Genomic DNA, 23,013 nt, shown 5'->3' with positions numbered 1-23,013 from the left:
TATATATATATATATATATATATATATATATTTTTTTTTTTTTTTTTTAATTTATTTATTTTTTTTTACACATTTTGGGGATGATTTTTCCGGAAGAGCTTATACTTAAAGTCCTTCCCCGAATATCACTGCGGCTCCATTGAATTAAATGGGATAGCATTATGGTTCTCTGCCACAGCTGTGGCAGAGGATTGCATTTTTCTCTGTATGTCAACGGGGCCGCCGCTGCTGCTGATGGCCATATTCACCACAAGGTGAAAGCCCTGAATGTGACAGGAACCAAGGGTTTCATATGCAAGCTGTAGCTGTCACAGCCGTAGCAGGGGATTGCGGGCAGCATACTTTATGTGCGTATAAACACAGCCTGCTTCGGTGACGCAAATTTTTGTGCAGTTGCGTTCTGTGCAAAAGAATCTGCAGCAAACAAACGACAGTCTGACTGAGCCCTGAGGAGAGGTGAATTCCACAGTGGAAACGGCAATAAAACAGACATGCTGCAGAATTGTTTTTCTGCGGGTTATTTGTGGATAAGAGTTTCGGAATGTTATCTACTTTGCTGCTACTGTAAATGCCGCAGAATTTCCGTGCGAAGGGTCAGCACAGAAATCCCACTGCAAACCTGTCCTGTTTGAAACCCACCTAAATGGTGCAGAAAATCTGCAGTCAAAGCCACTCTGGTAATTCTGCAGCATATACAACCCCTGTTAAGGCAGCTTAAGTGCAGATTCACATGAACGCAAACCTATTTGTGTGCGCATGAGCACCGCGTGTTTGTGGAATTAATAATGCTTTTTTGCATGTGCATTACTGTATATCCTGCAGGCATGTGCATTTGTGCATGCAAAAAAAATATCAAATAAGGGAGATGGAATAAATCCTCCACAGTGCCACCTATTCAATAGGTGGCACTGTGGAGGATTTATTCCATCTCCCTTATTTGCATATTACCCAGAGGAGCGTGCGTGGCCATTTGAGTCTCCTCACTTAGTTTATAGTATATAGTTGCTCTCCCTAAGGAGAAAAGAGCGCTTCTGACCCCCGAAAAAAATATCACAGATGCTACAGTCTAATAAGTTCAAGATGTGTTCTTTTTTCTGTGCAATGCCACATTGTTTCACGCATCACCCAGCGTATTGTACTTTTATTTGTGTATTCCTACTGACTTCTATGGGGACTTTTGGTGAGCAAATGCGCAAGAATATAGAGAATGCTAAATTTTTGTTTTTGATTGCGCCACCGAAATGTGCATGTGAACGAACCCATTTGTGCCGCATAATAGGCTTCTATATAAAATGAGACAGCTCGGATTGGGTGAAAACGTGTGTATCTGGGTAAAGAATTGGCTCAAAGATAGAAAGCAGAGGGTGGTAATGAATGGTTCATACTCTGATTGGGCCACTGTCGCTAGTGGGGTGCCACAGGGTTCAGTATTAGGCCCCATTCTGTTCAATATATATTTATTAACGACCTGATAGAGGGACTGCACAGTAAAATATCAATATTTCCAGATGACACAAAATTATACAATATAATTAATGCAATGGAGGACAATGTATGGCTACAAACGGACCTAGATAAGCTGAGGGCTTGGGCAGAAAATGGCAAATGAAGTTCAATGTTGAAAAATGTAAGGTTATGCACATGGGCAGGAGAAATGGATCTCACCAATGAACACTAAACGGGTTACTGCTAGGGATAAGTGAGGTGGAAAAAGACTTGGGGGTACTAGTGGACTGTAGACTAAACTGGAGTAACCAATGCCAGTCAGCTGCTGCAAAGGCTAATAAAGTCTTGGGGTGCATTAAAAGAGGTATGGGGGCGAGGGATGAGAAAATTGTCCTCCCACTATATAAGCAACTTGTCAGGCCTCACATGGAATACTGCGCACAGTTCTGGTCACTGGTGCTCAGGAAAGACGTTACAGTGCTGGAGGGGGTTCAAAGAAGGGAAACTAAACTAATACATGGAATAAAGGGACTGGAGAGGCTATCAAATTTGGGATTATTTACTCTAGAAACAAGACGGCTAAGGGGTGATCAAATAACTCTGTATAAATACATGAGGGGACAATACAAGGATCTCTCCCATGATCTGTTTATACCCAGGGCTGCGACGGTAACGAGAGCGCATCCGCTACAGCTAGAGGAAAGCAGGTTTCATTACCAACACTGAAAGGTGTTTTTACTGTAAGAGCAGTGAGACTGTGGAACTCTGCCTGAGGATGTGGTGATGGCAAAATCCATAGAGGAGTTTAAAAGGGGACTTGATGTCTTTCTGGAGAGGAAGGATATTACAGGATATAAATCTTAGGTTAATTGTTAATCCGGGTATACAGGCAGGTAGGAACTGAGAAGGTACAGGCTCATAATATGGAAGAATCTGTCTCAAAATGGTCGCTAGATACAAAATGGAGCATTATAAGATGTAAATAAGCTTGTGTGTAGTAAAACACTAATTCAAAGCAGAAATAAGTTTAGAGCAGGAGGTACGGTACAGTGTCTAATGATTTGTTTCTATTTCTTCAGAGAAACCAAGTCTGGGTGCCTGATGTACAATTGTTATCAGAAGAAGCTCACCCATGCCATGAGGTTTGGACAAAAAACTGACTGTGCTGACAAAGACACTACGACCCTCTAAATCACAAGGGAGAACCAGACCACCTGGAATAAACAGATACTTTGAAGGACATTTCATAGACTCTCACGCTATGCGATTGCCGAACAATGCATAATTCATAATCTCTGCCTAATCCAATGAGATGTTTGTTGTGACTAATCAACCATTCCTTTCCTGTATAAAAAACTATACAAGGGTAATAAACGCTCAGTACGTACGTGCTCGCCCTCCCCAGAGAGAGTCACTTGTTACCTGCCGTGGCTTTTCTCTACGTATCTGAGGAAACTGATAACTGTCTCAGTGTCTAGTTCTTGGTTTCCGAGATGCACCTTGATACGAGGCTAATTTGGAGCTAATTTCAAGACCTGAAAGGTTATGTGACCGGGCAGCGGTCCTTAACAATTGGTGTAGTCGGCAGGATCTTTATCAGTCGGGACTATTAACAGATATTGGACAGTGACGTTGGACGAGGAATTCTTATATCCATTGTGCTAGAATCAAGAACTGATCACCCATACACACAGCCCGGTAAGTGTCATATTTATTATATGATGTCTACCGCTGGTCTGTTCTGGCGCAGTTGATTGTCAGTCTTTCTGGTCAGTCAGGTGTCTGATGTCCTGTTATTAAGTTACCGTTGATAGAGACGTTTACCTCAGGTCTTGAGTGTTTTGTGTATATTATTAACTAGACAGGATTGTTGTTAAGTCACCCGTATACAGCATTATCAGACGTGATAATAGTTCCTGTCGGGCTGAGGTCGGCCGTCCAAGGTATGTGAGTTGTAAAAGTAATTAGGTCCTTTTAGGATGTGCAAATTTTCTGTATACAGCGTTGTTGGATATTCCTAGTAATAGTTCCTGTCGGACTAGGGACAAGTATCCTAGGTGTGTATCCATATACAGCGTTACTAGACGAGTCCAATAATTGTTCCTGTCGGACTAGAGACTGCCGTCTCAGGTGTATAAGTAGTTTGATAGAGTTAATTAGGCCGTCGTGATACACAATGTTTATTTATTTATTTTTTTAAAGAAGAAGACTGTAGATTATGGTCTTTGGATCCTGGTTCAGTAAAGTGACGTAAAGTTGAAGTAAGATAGTTACAGTTACAAGATGGCTTTTGTTCATGTGTTTTGAGTTGAAGACAAAGGAAGGCCAGCCCTTCTTCACCATCTGAGGGCACCGCCCTGGCCTTGTCATGGATGATGTTTTTCTCCCTTTTGCCCTGCCCCTAGACGGCCGTGTTGTTATTGGGTCCAATACCAGTTGGTATATCTTGATACTTGTCTAGTATGTAGTATTCCTGGACCCTCCCGTCACCATGGCCCAGTCAGGCCACACCTTTGGTGGCCATTTCAGTGCCAGCCATGGCCCAGCGGCCATTTTAGCATCTGCTGTAACAATACCTTCAGTTGCCACTCAGGCGTCATCTTAGCTCCTCAGCAGAAATGAGCTGGCTTCTCATCTCCCGTCTATGTATGTTTTTACCTGGCATACCAATTCTTTGCGCTGCAATGATGAGTGCCTTTTCTGAATTTTGCATAGAAACATTCAAATCCCCCCTTGTTCAAGTTCATGCAGAATCTGTGAACAACTATGTGACAATTAACCACCATACTGTTTGTCCTGTATATTTTAATGTCCTAACACTGTGTCGTTGATGTGTTGTCCATTCCTCATTAGTCAGATACTGCTGAGGAGAAAGGTCACTATAGGTGCTAGGATCGCAGATGGCAGTAGAAAAACTTACAGAGAAGAGGGAGAGGGTCAATACGTGGTAATAGATATATATATATAGGAATAGATTAAGGGTTAGTGCTTGATCTGTGAAAAGCCGAAGCTGCAAGTTTCCCCCCTTGTCTCTGAAGGGGGGTATAGTGAACAGAGTTTAGTGAGATTGAAGCGAATCCTTGCTTTTGCAGAGAAGGAATGCGTGCTGCATAGATAAGATAGCCAGCACAAAGGCTAGTGTTTGAGACTGACTCTAAATTTTGCATCTGATTGCGTGATTTGAATAGAACCCGTAATGAATCCAGTGAATCATACTGTCTTAAAAATAGGAAAGATAGGAATTTTAAGCTATATTCTTGCTGTTATTTGTGTAAGGCTGCCTGCAGACGGGCGGATCGGTTCCGGCGGCGAGAATTCTCGCCGCGGGACCCGACCCCAGCGCCTGCAGGGACGAGCATGTACTCACCCGCGCTTGGCGGCCCCGGCTCTTTCATGTGCCAGCTGCCGGGCAGCCGGCGCATGCGCAGACCGGAGCCGGCGAGCCCCGCACAGAAATAGGACATGCTGCGGTTTGTTTGCCGCGCGACATTTTGCGCGGCCAAACCGCGGCCATCTGCGTATTGTAATGCACTCCTATGCAGTCTTTCAGTGGCGGAAATCCTGCGGGAAATACCACCGCGGGATTTCCGCCCGTGTGCAGACGGCCTAAATGTCAGTTCTGTGATTGGTTGCACGTGTGTGTAATTGCTAAATGTGTGTTACTTTTATGGGAAAATATTAGGGACATCGTGGTTGCTGTGGAATCTGTTGTACATCTCTAGTATTACAAAAAGTTAAAGTTTGATTGATTCCAGAGAGAGGTGGTAGCGATTGAATGCATTTGTATGCAAGATGAGGACAGTTGCACCATACGCGTTATGTCCTGGTGTGAACGATGTGCATCCTACTGTGTCCTGTGTGAACTATGCCATACTTTGTCTCAGCTTCTCCTATAGGCTTTTTGAGCTGGCATGGTCACCAGTTTTGTCTATATATGTGTGTTAGTCAGACCCAAGGTTCCAGCGCAGGGCTGCTGTTATGAGGGTGGTCACTCTGCTTACAGGTAGGGGGTCTGCCATTCTCTCTGCAGCCAAGGGTCAGTTCCACTTTCTCTGTCTAAAGTCCATCTATCTGAGGAGTCGGCTACTAACTGTTCAGGGACTGTTTTCAGATGGTCTGGTTAGTGCAATGTATCCACATTTTCCTGAACTCTGTAACAGCGTAAATATTGTGTGTGTGGTGAATCATAGGCTTATTAACATTTGAATGAGAGAGCCAGACTTGACCGCATGGATGGATGAGAGTTAGTGACCCGTGTTCGGACTGTGATGAATGTAAAATGTGTGATGTAGATATTGACTGGGGATAGAAGTGTTCCTTCCCCCTCTGCATGGGACTTTATTTGTCTGTGATGTGAATGGGCAGACTATGGAGTTTGAATGAAAGTGTGAAGAAAGACGCAAACGGCCAGTATCGAAGGGGTGGATCTAGACAATGTAAAAATACATAATGGGTCATCCCTCTCTTGTCCACAAAGGAGGGGGTGAGAATCTTGAGCAGGAAGTAAAAGTTTTTTGCTTCCTCAAATTTGATGAGACATTGTAGGCAGGATCAGATAAATAATGAATTAAACAATATCACATTTCAAATATTAATAGATGTTTGTAGATTATTCTGCCCTGATGTAACTCATGTCTCTGTTATTGGCGCTAACATGCTACAGGCCTTATCTGTATCCATCAAATTCTTACTAGATGTTGCTACTACTTTGAACCCGGCTACTCTTCTCCAATTGAGTATCCTGGTTCAAAGGGGGGAGGGGAAGGCATAGGTGATCTAGGTATTGCAGATCAGCTATTTTAAATTTTTTTCCAGCAAAGATTCAGATCTATTTGAAAGAGAATATCAGCATGATTGTCTAGCAGTGATGCAACAAGAAAATTTAAGTTTTAAAAAAGTTACTGAAACCCCTTGTTAACAATGCATATTTTGAGCCTTTTGTAGATGGTCCCAGGGTGATTGACGACTCCACACCGGATATGCAGTGGTCACACAACAAGATGTCCTAAAAGCAAAAGCTCTGCCTCCGCATGTCTCTGCACAAGAAGCGGAACTGAAGGCCTTCACTGAGGCGTGTAGAGAGGCAGAAGGTAAGACAGCAAACATTTACACTGATTCCCGGTATGCATTTGGCATAGCTCATGATTACAGTTTCTCACTTCAGCAGGACAGTTTCTCACTTCAGCAGGACAGCCAATTAAGAATGGTTTGAGTGGTGCAGAGTCTCATGAAGACCCTACTTCTACCTGAGAAAGTGGAGAGCTCACACCAATTCCTACACTGGAGAAGCAAGAGGCAACGCCCTCGCAGACCACACAGCAAAGGCAGCGGCCCTCAAGCCGTGGAAGAAAAGAAGACATTGACAAAAACTTTAGACATTGACTAAATTTTGGACATTGACAAAACTTTGAAAAACTTGGATTTTGATATGCTAAAGAGTTTACAGTTACAAGCCAGCAAGGAAGAAAAAGAAAAATGGACTAAATATGGGAGCAGCAGAAACAGGACGGTGTATGGCGAACAGTCAACAGAACTTGCCTACCACCGTCCCTGTGCCCCATGATGGCCCAGCTGATGCACGGAAAGACGCAGTTATCAAAGCAGCAATGATGTCGGCGCTTGAAGAAGGACGGGGGGCTCCTGGGTTTTCTGTAGCTGCTGCATCATTTGTCCAATTTTGCATGATCTTTGCCTTGAGCCACAGGGCAGAAGTAAATTTGCCCCATAACACTTGCTGGGGCCACTCTACCCATTTCAGGGATTGCAAATTGACTACATTCAGCTCCCACTTGCTGGGAAGTGTGAATATGTGCTTGTTGTTGTTGTTGTTGTTGTACTCTGTTACCAAAGTAAATAAGCAGGTAACCGCACAGAAGCTCATGAATGAGGTAATCTGCAGGTACGGGGTACCGGAAGTGATTGAGTCAAACAAAGGTACACACTTCACAGGTGAAATAATAATGCAATACATCATGTCTGCTCTGGGTATATGCCAGGCCTTTTACACACTCTACCATCCACAGAGTAGTGGGAAAGTAGATCCAAATCGCAATGGAGGAAATGGGCAAAGGTTGAATTGAGTGTCTTCCATTAGTTTTTCCTCAGGAGGGTATATACCACAGTAGCCTAGTTTGGGAAATGATTCTCTTGTTAATTTTGTCATAGGTCTCTCCAAGGAATTGTCAATAACGCATTCTGCAGTCTCTGCTTCTCTCCCAGGTCCTACAGACGAGTGTCACAATCTGAAACCAGGTGACAGGGTCTATGTGAAAAGGTTTGAGAGAGAAACCCAGTTTGAAGGTCCCTACCAGATGTTGCTTACCACACCAACTGCATTCAAGCTCGAAGGAAAGCCAACTTGGATCCACACTTCGTACTGCAAAAAGGCCCTGGGTCCCGGAGCACAGAACTCATGCTCCTGCATATCCTTTACATGCCTATAATACAACAGAGCAATGTACCCCCTTATGGATCTGTCTCAACAGAAACAGGGGTGACCACTCTAGTCTCCCAGCCATTAGAATAGAATAGCATTTGTGTTGTAGATCCATTCTGTGTCCATCAGGTCTTCGCGTTTAGTTAGTTAGGATTAGTTGTGGGGGAAGGGATTGGCCTTTGAATAGCTGACCAACAATGATAGGTAGGGCATAGATCATAAGTAGAGATGAGCGAGCACCAAAATGCTCAGGTGCTCGTTGCTCGAGTCGAACTTTAAGCGATGCTCGAGGGTTCGTTTCGAGTAACGAACCCCATTGATGTCAATGGGCGACTCGAGCATTTTTGTATATCGCCGATGCTCTCTAAGGTTTTCATTGGTGAAAATATGCAAAACCCAAGAAAGTGATAGAAAAGACACAGAAACGGATAGGGCAGGCGAGGAGCAACATGCTGGGCTGCATTTCAGGTTCCCAGGTCCCACTATTCAGCCACAATAGCGGCAAGAGTGCCCCCCCCCTAACAAATTTTTACTTTGGACAAACCCTCATTAGCAAGGCACACCTTAGCTAAGCACCACACTACCTCCAACTAAGCACAAGCACTGCCTGCGGGACACACCCCTGCCTCTTCCCCTGGGTTACATGCTGCCCAACCCCCCCCCCCCCCCCCGCACGACCCAGTGTCCACAGCGCACATCAAAGTGTCCCTGCGCAGCCTTCAGCTGCCCTCATGCCACACGCTGGCCTCATAGCCACACCACTCTCATATCTATGTATAAGTGTGTCAGCCATGAGGAGGAACCAGAGGCACACACTGCAGAGGGTTTGCAGGGCCAGGCAGCGACCCTCTTTAAAAGGGGCGGGGCAATAGCCCACAATGCTGTACAGAAGCAATGAGACATCCAATCCTGTGCCACCTCCGTCAGGAGCTGCACACGTGGGCATAACAATGGGGAATCCATGTGCCACACAGTATTCATTCTGTCAAGGTGTTGCATAGCTCAATCCACACTGCAAGGGGAAAGCCGTCAGCGCTCTGCCCTCTACCCAAGTCAGTCAGTGTCTTTGTGCCAGACAGGTCAAACACCGCGATGGGAACTAAGTTTGCACCAACAGCATAGGTGGGTCCTAGGAACCCCAAGATATAAACAAAAAAATTGATCTGAGCTGCCAAACATGGCAGACTTGCACCGCGCCCACAACATAGGCCTCGGCCCACAGCTTCAGCAATCCTAGGTAGGAAGCGGACTTTCACTGCACCCAGGACATAGGCCTCTGCACAAACCCTCAGCAATCGCGGGCCTACAGCGGACTCCTATGCTAGCGTAGCTGTGCATGTCTCATTAGCGTGTATTGCTCCTGTAGTTTGTCCCATTGCAGTGCCATGGATATTAGAGCTAACGTAAGATTAAATACAGGTGGGCTTCGGCCCACACTGCACGTCCCAGTCTGACCGGGGTTTTTTATAAATAGTCATAGGCATGTACAACTCCGCAATGGGAATTCCATGTGCACCCACAGCATGGGTGGCTCCCTGGAACCCACCGGCGGTACATAAATATATTCCATTGCAGTGCCCAGCAGAGCTGAGGTAACGTCAGATTTTATGCAGGTGGGCTTCGGCCCACACTGCATGCCCCAGTCAGACTGCGTTTTTTTATAAGTAGACACAGGCAGGTACAACTCTCTATTCTGAAGTTCGTGTGGACCAACAGCATGGGTGGGTCCCATGAAGCCACCGGCGGTACATAAACAAATCCCATTGCAGTGCCCCGCACAGCTGAGGTAACGTCAGATTAAATGCAGGTGGGCTTCGGCCCACACTGCATGCCCCAACCTGACCGAGGTTTTTAATTCATAGACACAGGCAGGTACAAATCCCCTATGTGAAGTCCCTGTGGACCGACAGCATGGGTGGCTCCCTGGAACCCACCGGCGGTACATAAATAAATCCCATTGCATTGCCCAGCACAGCTGAGGTAACGTCAGATTAAATGCAGATGGGCTTCGGCCCACACTGCATGCCCCAGCCTGACCGGGGTTTTTAATACATAGACACAGGCAGGTACAACTTGCTAATGTGAAGTCCGTGTGGACCGACAGCATGGGTGGCTCCCTGGAACCCACCGGCGGTACATAAGTAAATCCCATTGCAGTGCCCTGGACAGCAGAGCTAACGTCTGATTAAATACAGGTAGGCTTCAGCCCACACTGCATGCCCCAGTCAGACTGTGTTTTTTTATAAGTAGACACATGCAGTTACAACTCCGTGTGGACTGACAGCATGGGTGGGTCCCAGGAAGCCACCGGCGGTACATAAATAAATCCTATTGCATTGCCCAGCACAGCTGAGGTAACGTCAGATTTAATGCAGGTGGGCTTCGGCCCACACTGCATGCCCCAGTCAGTCTGGGGTTCTTTATAAATAGACACATGCAGTTACAATTCCGTGTGGACCGACAGCATGGGTGGGTCCCAGGAAGCCACCGGCGGTACAGAAATAAATCCTATTGCATTGCCCAGCACAGCTGAGGTAACGTCAGATTAAATGCAGGTGAGCTTCGGCCAAGAATGTTTTCATTGTTGGAGGAGGAGGACGGGAAAGTTTTTGAGGCAGTACGTGTCCTGTCCCAGTGTCCGTGGTTATATGCACCTTCCCAGTGACTGTGTCGCTGAAAAGTTGTCGCGCCTGTGGAACCTAGTAGCATGGCCTCGCCACCATCATGTCTTTGGGAAGCCTCCGTTTCCACCACCCTGTAATATTGCAGTAGCAGCAGTATAGGCAGAGCCGAGAATTAGTAACATTTCAGCGGTAAGAGTATGCACAAACCCCTGTAACATTTCATTGGCATCAGTGACAACAGATCCCCACTAACATTTCATTTGCAGCAGCATACACAGACCCCAGTAACATTTCAGTAGTATCAGTATAGACAGACCCCAGTAACAGTAACATAGAAGCAGTATGGGCAAAGCAGCAGATTCACATTTCCCTGGCAGCAGTGTAGGGAGAGCATAGTATTGGTAAGATTTCAGTAGTAGTAGGAGTATAGTCAGGCCCCAGCAACAGTAACGTTGAAGCAGTATGGGCAAAGCAGCAGAAAAACATTTCCCTTGCAGCAGTGTAGGGAGAGCATAGTATTGGTAAGATTTCAGTAGTAGGAGTATAGACAGGCCCCAGTAACAGTAACGTTGAAGCAGTAGAGACAAAGCAGCAGATTCACATTTCCCTGGCAGCAGTGTAGGGAGAGTGTAGTATTGGTAGGATTTCAGTAGTAGGAGTATAGACAGGCCCCAGCAACAGTAACGTAGAAGCAGTATGGGCAAAGCCCATAATTAGTTACATTTCTGTTATAGCAGTATAGACCTGCCCCAGTAACATTTCCGTTGAAGCATTATGGGCAGAGCCCAGTATTAGTAAAATTACAGTAGTAACAATATACACCAACCAAGGTAAAATTTCAGGAGCAGAAGTATCGGCAGACCGAAGTAACATTTCTGTTGCTGAAGTATAGTCAGACCCCTGTAGTATTACTGTGGCAGAAGTATAGGTAGGCAGAACAGAGTTACATTTCTGTAGCAAATGTGTAGGCCAACCCCAGACACAGTGGTGTACCATGAGTGCAAGTGAAGCCCATAAAAATTACTTGGATTACATTGTAGGCAAGGGCCCAAAAAATTGTTGTACCGACAGTACAAATGTACCCCAGAAAAATTGCCCATGCCCAACACAGAGGGCAGGTGAAACCCATTAATCGCTTAGCGTACTGTGGCTTAATTTTTAACTAGGCCTGGAGGCAGCCCAGTCTAAAAATTAATTGGTTCAGGTGGAAGTTTCCATGCTTTAATGAGAATTGAAACAGATAAATATTATTTAAAAAAGTTATATGAGCCTTTTGGCCCACAGAAAAATTGCCCATTCGTGGTGATTACGAGAGGTTTCAGGAGGAGGAGCCGGAGGAGGAGGACGAATACCATACACAGATTGACAAAGTTCTTTAGGTAGCGCTGCTGTCCGCTGGTGGAGAAGAGAAGTCTGGGGAAATCCAGGCTTTGTTCATCTTTATGAGTGTAAGCCTGTCGGCGCTGTCAGTTGACAGGCGGGTATGCTTGTCCTTGATTCCCCCAGCTGCACTAAACACCCGCTCTGACAAGACGCTAGCGGCAGGGCACGCCAACACCTCCAGGGCCTACAGCGCGAGTTCGGGCCACGTGTCCAGCTTTGACACCCAGTAGTTGTATGGAGCAGAGGCGTCACAGTGGACGGTGGTACGATCGGCTGCATACTCCCTCACCATCTTCTTACAGTACTCCCTCTGACTCAGCCTGGACTGGGGAGGTGTGAGACAGTCTTGCTGGGGAGCCATAAAGCTGGCAAAGGCCTTGGAGAGTGTTCCCCTGCCTGCGCTGAACATGCTGCCTGATCTCCGCGCCTCTCCTTCTATGTGGCCCTCGGAACTGCGCCTTCTGCCACTAGCACTGTCAGATGGGAAGTTTACCATCAGCTTGTCCACCAGGGCCCTGTGGTATTGGATCACTCTCAAACCCCTTTCCTCTTCGGGAATGAGAGTGGAAAGGTTCTCCTTATACCGTGGGTCAAGCAGTGTGTACACCCAGTAATCAGTAGTGGCCAGAATGCATCTAACACGAAGGTCACGAGAAAGGCATGCTAACATAAAGTCAGCCATTTGTGCCAGGGTACCTGTACGCAACATATGGCTGTCCTCACTAGGACGATCACTTTGAGTATCCTCCTCCTCCTCAGGCCATACACGCTGAATGGATGAGAGGCAAGCAGCATGGTACCCTCTGCAGTGGGCCCAGCTGTCTCTTCCTCCTCAGGCTCCTCCCCCTCCTCCTCCTCCTCCACGCGCTGAGATATAGACATGAGGGTGCTCTGACTATCCAGCGACATACTGTCTTCCCACGCCTCCGTTTCCGCCCGCAAAGCATCAGCCTTTATGCTTTGCAGGGAACTTCTCAACAGGCATAGCAGGGGAATGGTGACGCTAATGATTGCAGCAGCGCTGCTCACCATCAGGGTGGACTCCTCAAAGTTTCCAAGGACCTGGCAGATATCTGCCATCCAGGCCCACTCCTCTGTAAAGAATTGAGGAGGCTGACTCCCACTTCGCCGCCCATGTTGGAGTTGGTATTTCACTATAGCTCTACGATGCTCATACAGCCGGGACATGTGAAGAGTAGAGTTCCACCATGTGGGGACATCTCAAAGCAGTCGGTGCACTGGCAGATTAAACCGATGTTGCAGGGTGCGCAGGGTGGCAGCGTCCGTGTTGGACTTGCGGAAATGTGCGCTGACCCGGCGCACCTTGCCCAGGAGGTCTGACAAGTGTGGCTAGCCTTTCAGAAACCGCTGAACCACCAAATTAAAGACGTGGGCCAGACATGAGGCTGCCGAGCTGCAGAGCCGCCACCAGGTTACGGCCGTTGTCACACACGACCATGCCCGGTTGGAGGCTCAGTGGCGAAAGCCAGCAGGCGGTCTGCTCTGTCAGACCGTGCAACAGTTCGTGGCCCGTGTGCCTCTTCTCTCCTAAGCTGAGTAGTTTCAGCACGGCCTGCTGACGCTAGCCCACCGCTGTGCTGCCGCGCGACACCGACTGCTGGCAACGTGCTGCTGCTGACAAGTCTTGATTGCGAGGTAGCGCTTGCGTTGGAGGAGGAGGCGGCGGAGGAAGGTTTAGTGGAGGTGGCATACACCGTCGCAGATACCAGCACTGATCTGGGGCCCGCAATTCTGGGGGTGGGTAGTACATGAGCGGTCCCAGGCTCTGACTCGGTCCCAGCCTCCACTAAATTTACCCAATGTGCCATCAGGGAGATATAGTGGCCCTGCCCGCCTGTGCTTGTCCACCTGTCCGTTGTAAAGTGGACCTTGGCAGTAACCGAGTAGGTGAGGGCGCGTACGATGTTGCGTGAGACGTGGTCGTGCAGGGCTGGGACGGCACACCGTGAAAAATAGTGGCGACTGGGGACAGAGTAGCGCGGGGCAGCCGCCGCCATCATGTTTTTGAACGCCTCAGTTTCCACCAGCCTGTAGGGGAGCATCTCCAGGCTGATCAATTTGGCTATGTGGACATTTAAAGCTTGAGCGTGCGGGTGCGTGGCGGCGTATTTGCGCTTTTGCTCCAACGATTCTCTTAGCGACAGCTGGACTCTGCGTTGAGAGACATTGCTGGATGGGGCCGAGGACAGCGGAGGTGAGGGTGTGGGTCCAGGCCAGGAGACGGTCGTGCCTGTGTCCTGAGAGGGGGGTTGGATCTCAGTGGCAGGTTGGGGCCCCGGGGGAGAGGCAGTGGCGCAAGCTTGAGGCGGTGAACGGCCCATGTCCCACCTTGTGGGGTGCTTGGCCATCATATCCCTGCGCATGCTGGTGGTGGTGGCTCCCTGGCTGATCTTGGCGCGACAAAGGTTGCACACCACTGTTCGTCGGTCGTCCGGCGTCTCCGTGAAAAACTGCCACACCTTAGAGCAGCTTGGCCTCTGCACGGTGGCTAGGCGCGAGGGGGTGCTTTGGGAAATAGCTGGTGCATTATTCGCTCGTGCCCTGCCTCTACCCCTGGCCACCCCACTGCCTCTTCCAACCTGTCCTGTGGCTGCAATTGCCTTCCCCTCTGAAGACCGGTCCTCAGTTGGCTTATCACACCAGGTGGGGTCAGTCACCTCATCATCCAGCGGCTCTTCCTCCGAATCCTCTGTGCGCTCCTCCCTCGGACTTACTGCCCTTACTACTACGTCACTGATAGACAACTTTGTCTCATCGTCATCGTCCTCCTCACCCACTGAAAGCTCTTGAGACAGTTGCCAGAAGTCCCCAGCCTCATCCCCCGGACCCCGGGAACTTTCCAAAGGTTGGGCATCGGTCACGACAAACTCCTCCGGTGGGAGAGGAACCATTGCTGCCCAATCTGGGCAGGGGCCCGAGAACAGTTCCTGGGAGTCTGCCTGCTCCTCAGAATGTGTCATTGTCATGGAGTGAGGAGGCTGGGAGGAAGGAGGAGCAGCAGCCAGAGGATTCAGAGTTGCAGCAGTGGACGGCGTAGAAGACTGGGTGGTCTATAGATTGCTGGATGCACTTTCTGCCATCCACGACAGGACCTGCTCACACTGCTCGGTTTTTAATAAAGGTCTACGACGTGGACCCAAAAATTGCGATATGAAGCTGGGGACCCCAGAAACTGTCCTCTCTCCTACTCCCGCAGCAGCCGGCTGCGATTCACCTGGACCAGGAACTCGTCCTGTGCCCACACCCTCACTTGGGACTCCACGTCCTCGACCGCGACCGCGTCCTCTGCCCCTACCCCTCAGCATGCTGGATTAAGAATCGTGCAGAGACAGAGCGGTGTAAAAATGTTTGCGAATTATTGCCGCGGAGTTGCTGGCTGCCAGTGGTAATATAATGCTAAATGAAGCCAGAGATAAATTATAAGGAAGGCTGCACGCAGGCTAGGCTGTGAACTATAAAGTTTGGATGGGCATGAAGTCCCACAGGCCACGCAGGCAAATGCACTGGGTCACCGGTAGCCGTAAAAAGGAATTTTTGTTTAAATCTCCTTATTTTACTCTGCAATGCAGCCTGAGGCTATGCAGTGTGTATTGCACTTTCAATCTATGGGCGTCGGGCAGACCGTGAACGTCTAAGACAGCACACGTATAACAGAGCGTTGTAGAAAAAGTGCAGTTTCTTGGCGTACAGAGGCAGACTGCAGTGACGCTACGCGAAGTGCGGACAGAAAAATATTTCTAAATGAAGGCTGCACGCAGGCTAGGCTGTAAATTATGCAGTTTGGATGGACGTAAAGTCCCACAGGCCACGCAGGCACAAGCACTGGGTAACCATTAGCCGTAAAAAGGAATTTTTTTAAAATCTCCTTATTTTACTCTGCAATGCAGGCTGAGGCTAGGCAGTGTGTATTGCACTTTCAATCTATGGGCGTCGGGCAGACCGTGAACGTCTGAGACAGCACACGTATAACAGAGCGTTGTAGAAAATGTGCGGTTTCTTGGCGTACAGAGGCAGACTGCAATGACTACGCGAAGTGCGGACAGAAAAATATTTCTAAATTAAGGCTGCACACAGGCTAGGCTGTGCAATTAAGATGTACTACAACTCCCAGCAACCACGGAGTTCAATGCACACGGTCGCAGGTTGCCCTAAGAAGAACCGTTGGGGTACTTGTAGACAGGATTCTACACTACCACTGTCCCTGCCTGACCAATAGTGCCCCTATACTGAAGTACAGACTGCAGCCTGAGAACGCTACAGCCTGCACGCCCGATATACATTAAAAAAAAAAGTGCAAAACTGCTCACAGCAGCCACAAACAGTAATGCACTAGGTGAGCTGTGGCCCTAGGAAGGGCCGTTGTGGTTCTTGAAGACGCTAACACTGTCCCTATAGCAGCAGCAGCATCAGCAGCACTTTCCCTGATCTCTCTTAGTGTGTGACTGTGGCGAGCCGCGGGCGGGGCTGATTTAAATACTCGGGGGTCACTTGATCTCGCCAGCCACTCACTGCAGGGGGGTGGGATAGGGCTGGAACATCACAGGAGGAAGTTGTAATGCCTTCCCTGTCTTTCAATTGGCCAGAAAAGGGCGCAAATTTCTCTGGGAAGGAAATTTAATGGAGTCGAGTGCTGCGTGGTGCTCGCCTCGAGTAATGAGCATCTCGAACACCCTAATACTCGAACGAGCATCAAGCTCGGACGAGTGCACTCGCTCATCTCTAATCATAAGTTAAAAATAGGGAAAGCAAACCTTACCCGTCCTGTAGAAGTTATAAAGGTATTGTTTATTTTGAGACAGTTTCTAGGGGGTGGGGGTGGGGGGTGAGAAGGTACATGCTCATAATATGGAAGAATCTGTCTCAAAATGGCCGCTAGGTACAAAATGGATGCTAGATACAAAATGGAGCATTATAAGATGTAAATAAGCTTGTGTTTAGTAAAACAACAATTCAAAGCAGAAATAAGTTTAGAGCAGCAGGTACAGTACAGTGTCCAATGATTTGTTTATATTTCTTCCGAGAAACCAAGTCTGGGTGCCTGATGTACAATTGTTATCAGAAGAAGCTCACCCACGCCATGAGATTTGGACAAAGAACTGACTGTGCTGACAAAGACACTACGACCCTCTAAATCACAAGGGAGAACTAGACAACCTGGAATAAACAGATACTTTGAAGGACATTTCATAGACTCTCACGCTATGCGATTGCCGAACAATGCAGGATTCATAATCTCTGCCTAATCCAATGAGATGTTTGTTGTGACTATCAACCATTCCTTTCCTGTATAAAAAAAACTACAGAAGGGTAATAAACGCTCAGTACATACGTGCTCGCCCTCCCCAGAGAGAGTCACTTGTTACCTGCTGTGGCTTTTCTCTACGTATCTGAGGAAACTGATAACTCTCTCAGTGTCTAGTTCTTGGTTTCCGGGGTGCACCCTGGTACAAGGCTAATTTGGAGCTCAAGACCTGTAAGGTTATGTGACCAGGCAGCGGTCCTTAACAGAACTATTAGGGGTTGATCCAGGGATTAGTCTGATTGCCGTTAGGGAGTCGGGAAGGAATTTTCCCCCAAAAGGGCTAATTGGCTCCTGCCTTTTGGGGGGTTTTTTTTGCCTTCCTCTGGATCAATAACACAGGAGGATAAAGCAGGCTGGACTAGATGGACATTTTCTTCATTCGGCCTTACAAACTATGTTACTATGTATATGTTACATTGAAATGAATGGGATCTAGTCACTGCATATCCCTCGTGCAAATTTTGTGTTTGTAATTACGCACACAAATATGCCCGAAATAAGCCGACCTAAGAGTGCGCTCACATGCTGGAGACTTGTTGTAGAACAGGATGCAGATGAATATCTCTCCCATAGAGTGGAATGGAATTGTTTCTACATGAGCGTGCCACATTTAGATGAAAGGATTGGAACTTCTGTATCAAATCTGTCATGTGAAGCTGATGAAGTCGCTGCACACAGTAATAAGCATGGGGTCCATATATAACAGCTGCAGGCAATGGTTTTATTTTGGCAGCTGCATTCTTGTTCCCACAATTGTGTTAAATGTATTTATTTGAAATGTAATGAAAATGATAAGTGAAAGGGTTAACTTCACACATTAGTGATGCATATATCTATATTGGTACACTAAGGCTCTAAGGGGAGTCGGGAAATGTATCTCTCATGGCTATCTATATATGAAGATCTCATATAAAGGACCCACCTACTGTTTACTATATAATGTGCTTGAGCAGGTGTTAGGGGGTCCGTTGGTGGGCGCTGGGGCTGTGTAATACGCATAACAAGGACATGGACATACAACTGAAGGACAACAAGAGACCTTATTTGTCTCAAGTTATTTAACTGAGGCTACATTCACATGAGCGAGCAAAATATCAAGTGGAGAAACTCATTTTCTCATCTACATGAAGTGTTTTGATTAAAAAATGTCTTGCATCCCTTCTGGGAAGTTGCGATTCTCAAGCAGATGTTTCACGGGCGTCTAAGGATCGCATGTGTTTGCCATTGATCTCAGTGGTAAGCATCATATCACACTTGCATGCACATCATATAGGTAGAGAAGAAACAGATGCTGATTGAGTGCCACCACCTCTTTAGAAAATTGTGCACATGCTTGGATATTTAGAAGAAAGTGTTGCTTTATTTTGAAAAAAAAAAAAAAAGCCGAGTACATTGTAGAAGGAATGTAATGAAGGTCTAGAAACAATCAATGTGTGAGCAAATTTTGAAGGTTTCTTTTGAGACAGAGCTTACAAATTCCATTTTCTTATTCTCCATGTTCAAATAGCATTTACATTTTGGATTTTTACACCTGAAACTTTCCAGATTTTTGGATAAAAAATGATCACAAACGTTTGGGGTTTTTGGGTGGTTCTCTAGGTTACTCGGTGCCAAAATGTTCCTTAGGGTCCGTGCCTGTCTGAATCTGATCAAAGATTTGAGCGAAATAATGATTTTCACAAGATAGGGGTCTTGCTGACGGATGGGCCAATATTTTTTAAGGGTGGAGTGTGTGGAGTTATACGTGGTTATGAAACTAAGGTTAAAATATTGGTTGGGTGGATCTGGATAAGTTCGTGTGCTCTTTTTTAATGCTTCTTCCTGGATTTCTTGTTTTGCTCTATTTAACGGTTAGGAGATTAGCTCTGCAGGATAACCTTTGTCTTAATCTTTTTCTTACAATATTGCTTCTTTTCATAATTTCCTCAATTCTTGTACAGTTACATTTCAGTCGTTTAAATTAAGACAGGTTGGTTTTCCTTTTTTTTTTTTTTTTTTTTTTAAATCATTAGATTTTTTTTTATTGAAAATGTGCTAAGGTACATTCATTATCAACATCCAGATACATTTCCAAGGAGGTGGATCTTATACATTCAGATTTGTAGATTGAGATTAGGATGAAGGAAGTACATTTTAACTAAAAGCACATGTCATAGTTTTTGATTTACATTGAACAGAACATAATGAAAAGTGGGATGAGGAAGGTTGTAGAGGGAAGAAGGGGGTTGGTAAGGAAGGGGGGGTAGATTTAGGAAAAGAATAGGGTGAAAGGGGGGAGGGTGGAGGGGGTACATTTTCTACAGAAGAAAATCTAAATTGTAGGACCCTAACGAGGTCCAACATTTTTTATATAATTGTCGAATAAATGATTAACATGGAAACATATTTAACCACGGACTCCACACATCGTAGTAAAGTTGGATATCATTGTTTCGAAGTGTCAGAATCTTTTCAAACATACTGTGTTCTGATATTAATTGGGTCAATTCTGTTAAATTTGGGGTTGTGGTTGATTTCCACCTTCTGGCTATTAGATTTTTGGCTCCTAGTAATATGTGTCCTATGAGCTTTTTAAGAGGTGGGTGTATTTCCCCTGGATCCAGTAGTAGTAGGGCCAGTTTTGGTGTGAACGGTAATTTGATGCCTGATAACTTGTGGATGAGACTATATATGTCTGTCCAGAATGGGCTGATCATTGGGCACGACCAAAATATATGGAGTATAGATCCTGTCATTCCACATCCTCTCCAGCAGAGATCACTTGTTGATAGGCCTCTTCTAGCTAGGGTCGTTGGGGTATAGTACCACCGTGTCAGAATTTTTATGTGTGTTTCTACCAGTGAGACTCCCTGTGAGGCTCGTCCCACCCATCTGAAAGCTTGTAGCCAGTTTACAATAGGAATTTTTTGTTTTAAGTCTTTCTCCCAGCTGATAAGGTGACACTTTCCCGGGGTTTTTAAGTTACCCGAAAAATTGTCGTAAAATAGTCTAGTTGGAAATTTTTTGTTGGAGGGATTTAAGAATGAATATATCACTTCAGGAAGTTTAAAGTTTAAGAGATTTTGAGTACGTAAAAAGAAGGTCACTTGGGTGAACCTGAAAAGTTCGCTTTTTGGTAATTGGAATTTTGACGCTAATGAGTTGAAGGTGTGAAGTTCTTTTTTTGAGTATAGGTCAGAGATGTATTTTATATTGTTTTTTAACCATGAATTTAAGTTTAAATTCGGAATAAAATATTCCAAGGTTTCCAAGGGAATGTTTAAAGAGTTGTTTTGTGGGTCTTGATTTATGTTACGTATTAGGTCTGTCCATGCTTCCACCGAAGCCTTCATTGGCGGTGATATAGACAAGGTCTTCAAAGGCCCTGACAGAGAGGGTATATAGGTGCCTATAGTAGCTGCCATAAGGAGTGACCTTAATGGCTTTTGTTTATTTAATTCCGTTTCTATTGATAGCCAACTAAGTTTTGGATTTTGGCTTGTCCATGGGAGCAGGTGGCTTAGTATAGTGGATTTATGGTAGGATTCTATATTAGGAAGTCCCAGGCCTCCTTGATATCTGTTTAGAGTCAGTATAGATAGAGCCAATCTCTGTCTTTTGTTTTGCCAAATATATTTTGACAATTGTTTCTGAAAGCTATGTAGAGTTTGCTTTGGTATGGATATAGGGAGTGTGCGAAAGTAGTGGAGGATCTTTGGTAGAATTATCATCTTATATAATGCAACTCTTCCTAGCCAGGATAGCGAGTATGACTGGTATTGATCTAGGTCTTTTTGAATATCAGCAAGGAGTTGGGGGAAGTTAGCTTGTATCAATTCTGAAATTGGAAAGGAGAGATTAATTCCTAGGTAGGGGATGGTTTTTGTTTGCCATTGGAATGAGAATTCAGTTTGTATGTCTTTTTTTAAGTTTTCGTTCAAATGTATTCCAAGAATTTGGGATTTGCTTGTGTTTAGTTTATAGTACGAGATTTGTGCGAATTTGGTCAGAATGCTTTGGGTGGATCTTAGTGAGTGAAGGGGTTTGGCTAGTATAAGTAGATCATCAGCAAACAGACTGATCTTGTGTTGTCTATGTGCTGCTGAGATGCCATAAATGTTTGTTTCAGTTCTTATTTTTTCTGCTAGAGGTTCCATTATTAGTGTGAATAATAGGAGGGAAAGTGGACACCCCTGCCGAGTTCCATTTGTTATTGGGAAAGGGTTAGAAAGCATGCCATCCAGCAAGACCCTTGCCGATGGGTTGGTGTAAAGCGCTTTGATTGCATTAAGAATGTTCCCTGAGAAACCAAATTTACGGAGGGTGGCAAATGCATACTCCCAGTGCAAACGGTCAAATGCTTTTTCAGCATCAAGTGTGACCAATACTGCCGGGTTTCTATCCTGTTCAAGTTTGTATAGAAGATTTAGAATTCTTCTGGTTGCGTCAAAGGCTTGCCTACCCCTCGTAAATCCGACCTGGTCAGAATGGATTATCTCTGGCAGGATCTCCAAGAGTCTTTGTGCTAAGGTTTTGGCGTAAATTTTAATGTCACAATTTAGAAGAGAGATGGGTCTAAAATTGGATGGGGTAGTGGGTTCTTTCCCCAGTTTGGGGATTGTTACAATTGTTGCTTCCAGTGTCTCTTTAGGGAAGAAGCCTTCCACAATTCCTTGATTAAATGCTTGGGCCATATGGGGGGCAAGCAGGGTAGAAAATATTTTATAATAGTCATTTGAAAATCCATCGGGTCCAGGAGCTTCTTGTGGCTTAAGGGTTTTGATGGTTTTTATGACTTCAGAGTAGAGTATTGGAGAACTTAAGGAGTTCAAGTGGGTTTGGGAGAGAGATGGGAGTTCTATATCTTTCAAGAAATTTTCAATAGAGGCGGTGGAAGGTTGGGGGGTTGACTCGTCATTTTTCAGATTGTATAAATTTTCGTAATACTGTCTAAAGGAGTCTACGATCTGAGTGGGGTGAGATATTTTAATTCAGGGGTTTTGAGGATCTAGGATATAAGGAATTTTGGATTTTTGTACCCTTTTTTTTGTCATTTTGGCCAGCATGCGGGATGGTTTGTTGTTGGAGGCGTAGAATGTAGCTCGAGAGGACCTTAACTCATTATCATAGTTATCTATTAGAGTGTGTCTTAAAGATTGTCTCAGGTTAAATAGTTGTTTATGTAAAGAGTCAGAAGGGTTTGCCATGATCTGAGATTCCAAGGTGGTTATTTGATTTATCAACTTGTTGATAAGTAGATTTTTTTTCTTTTTTGTGTTGGGCGCTTATTTTAATTAGGATTCCCCTAATAACTGCCTTGTGGGCATTCCAGATAGTTAAGGGAGAGACATCAGTAGTGTAGTTGTTTTTAAAATAGTCTTCCAGAGCTGATGATATAATGCTGGAGTATTTAGGATTTTTCAGTAGAAAAACGTTGTTTTTCCATTTTGTGGGTTGTTGTGGCATTTCGGTTAGTGAGATAGTAATCTCAACTGGTGCATGGTCAGACCATGTAATTTTGCCAATCTTGGCTGCTCTGACCGAGGAAATTGTAGATTTATTAACTAGAATTAAGTCTATTCTAGAAAATGACCTATATCTGTGTGAATAAAAAGAAAATTCCCTAGAAGAGGCGTTAAGACACCTAAAAGAGTCTAGTAGTGCTTCTCTGTGTAGCCATGGCGCTAGGGGAGGAGTCGATCTCAGGGAACCCCTTGTGGAGTCTAGTAAGTTGTCGGGAGTGCTATTGAAGTCCTCACATACAATAAGGTTACCCACCTCGCATCTTCTAATCTTTTTGATTATTTTGTTCAAGAAACATA

The 23,013-nt window shown here is 45.7% G+C and overlaps 1 protein-coding gene across 1 annotated transcript in view; it reads right to left on the bottom strand.

Moving 5' to 3' along the window:
* Positions 1–22,398, bottom strand: part of LOC136573455 (vomeronasal type-2 receptor 26-like) — a 100,149-nt gene extending 77,751 nt beyond the window's left edge. The window contains exons 1-2 of the mRNA XM_066574744.1: positions 22,231–22,398; positions 21,448–22,158 (exon numbers count right to left, since the gene is read on the bottom strand). Of these exons, the coding sequence (XP_066430841.1) occupies positions 21,448–22,158; positions 22,231–22,398 (879 nt within the window). The remainder of the gene's footprint in view (positions 1–21,447; positions 22,159–22,230) is intronic.
* Between the last annotated feature and the right edge of the window lie 615 nt (positions 22,399–23,013).

The sequence above is a fragment of the Eleutherodactylus coqui genome, chromosome 7, assembly GCF_035609145.1.
Source record: "Eleutherodactylus coqui strain aEleCoq1 chromosome 7, aEleCoq1.hap1, whole genome shotgun sequence".
Lineage (NCBI taxonomy): Eukaryota > Metazoa > Chordata > Amphibia > Anura > Eleutherodactylidae > Eleutherodactylus > Eleutherodactylus coqui.
Note: the sequence above shows the minus strand (reverse complement) of the source record. Positions and strands in the feature narration are given on the sequence as shown.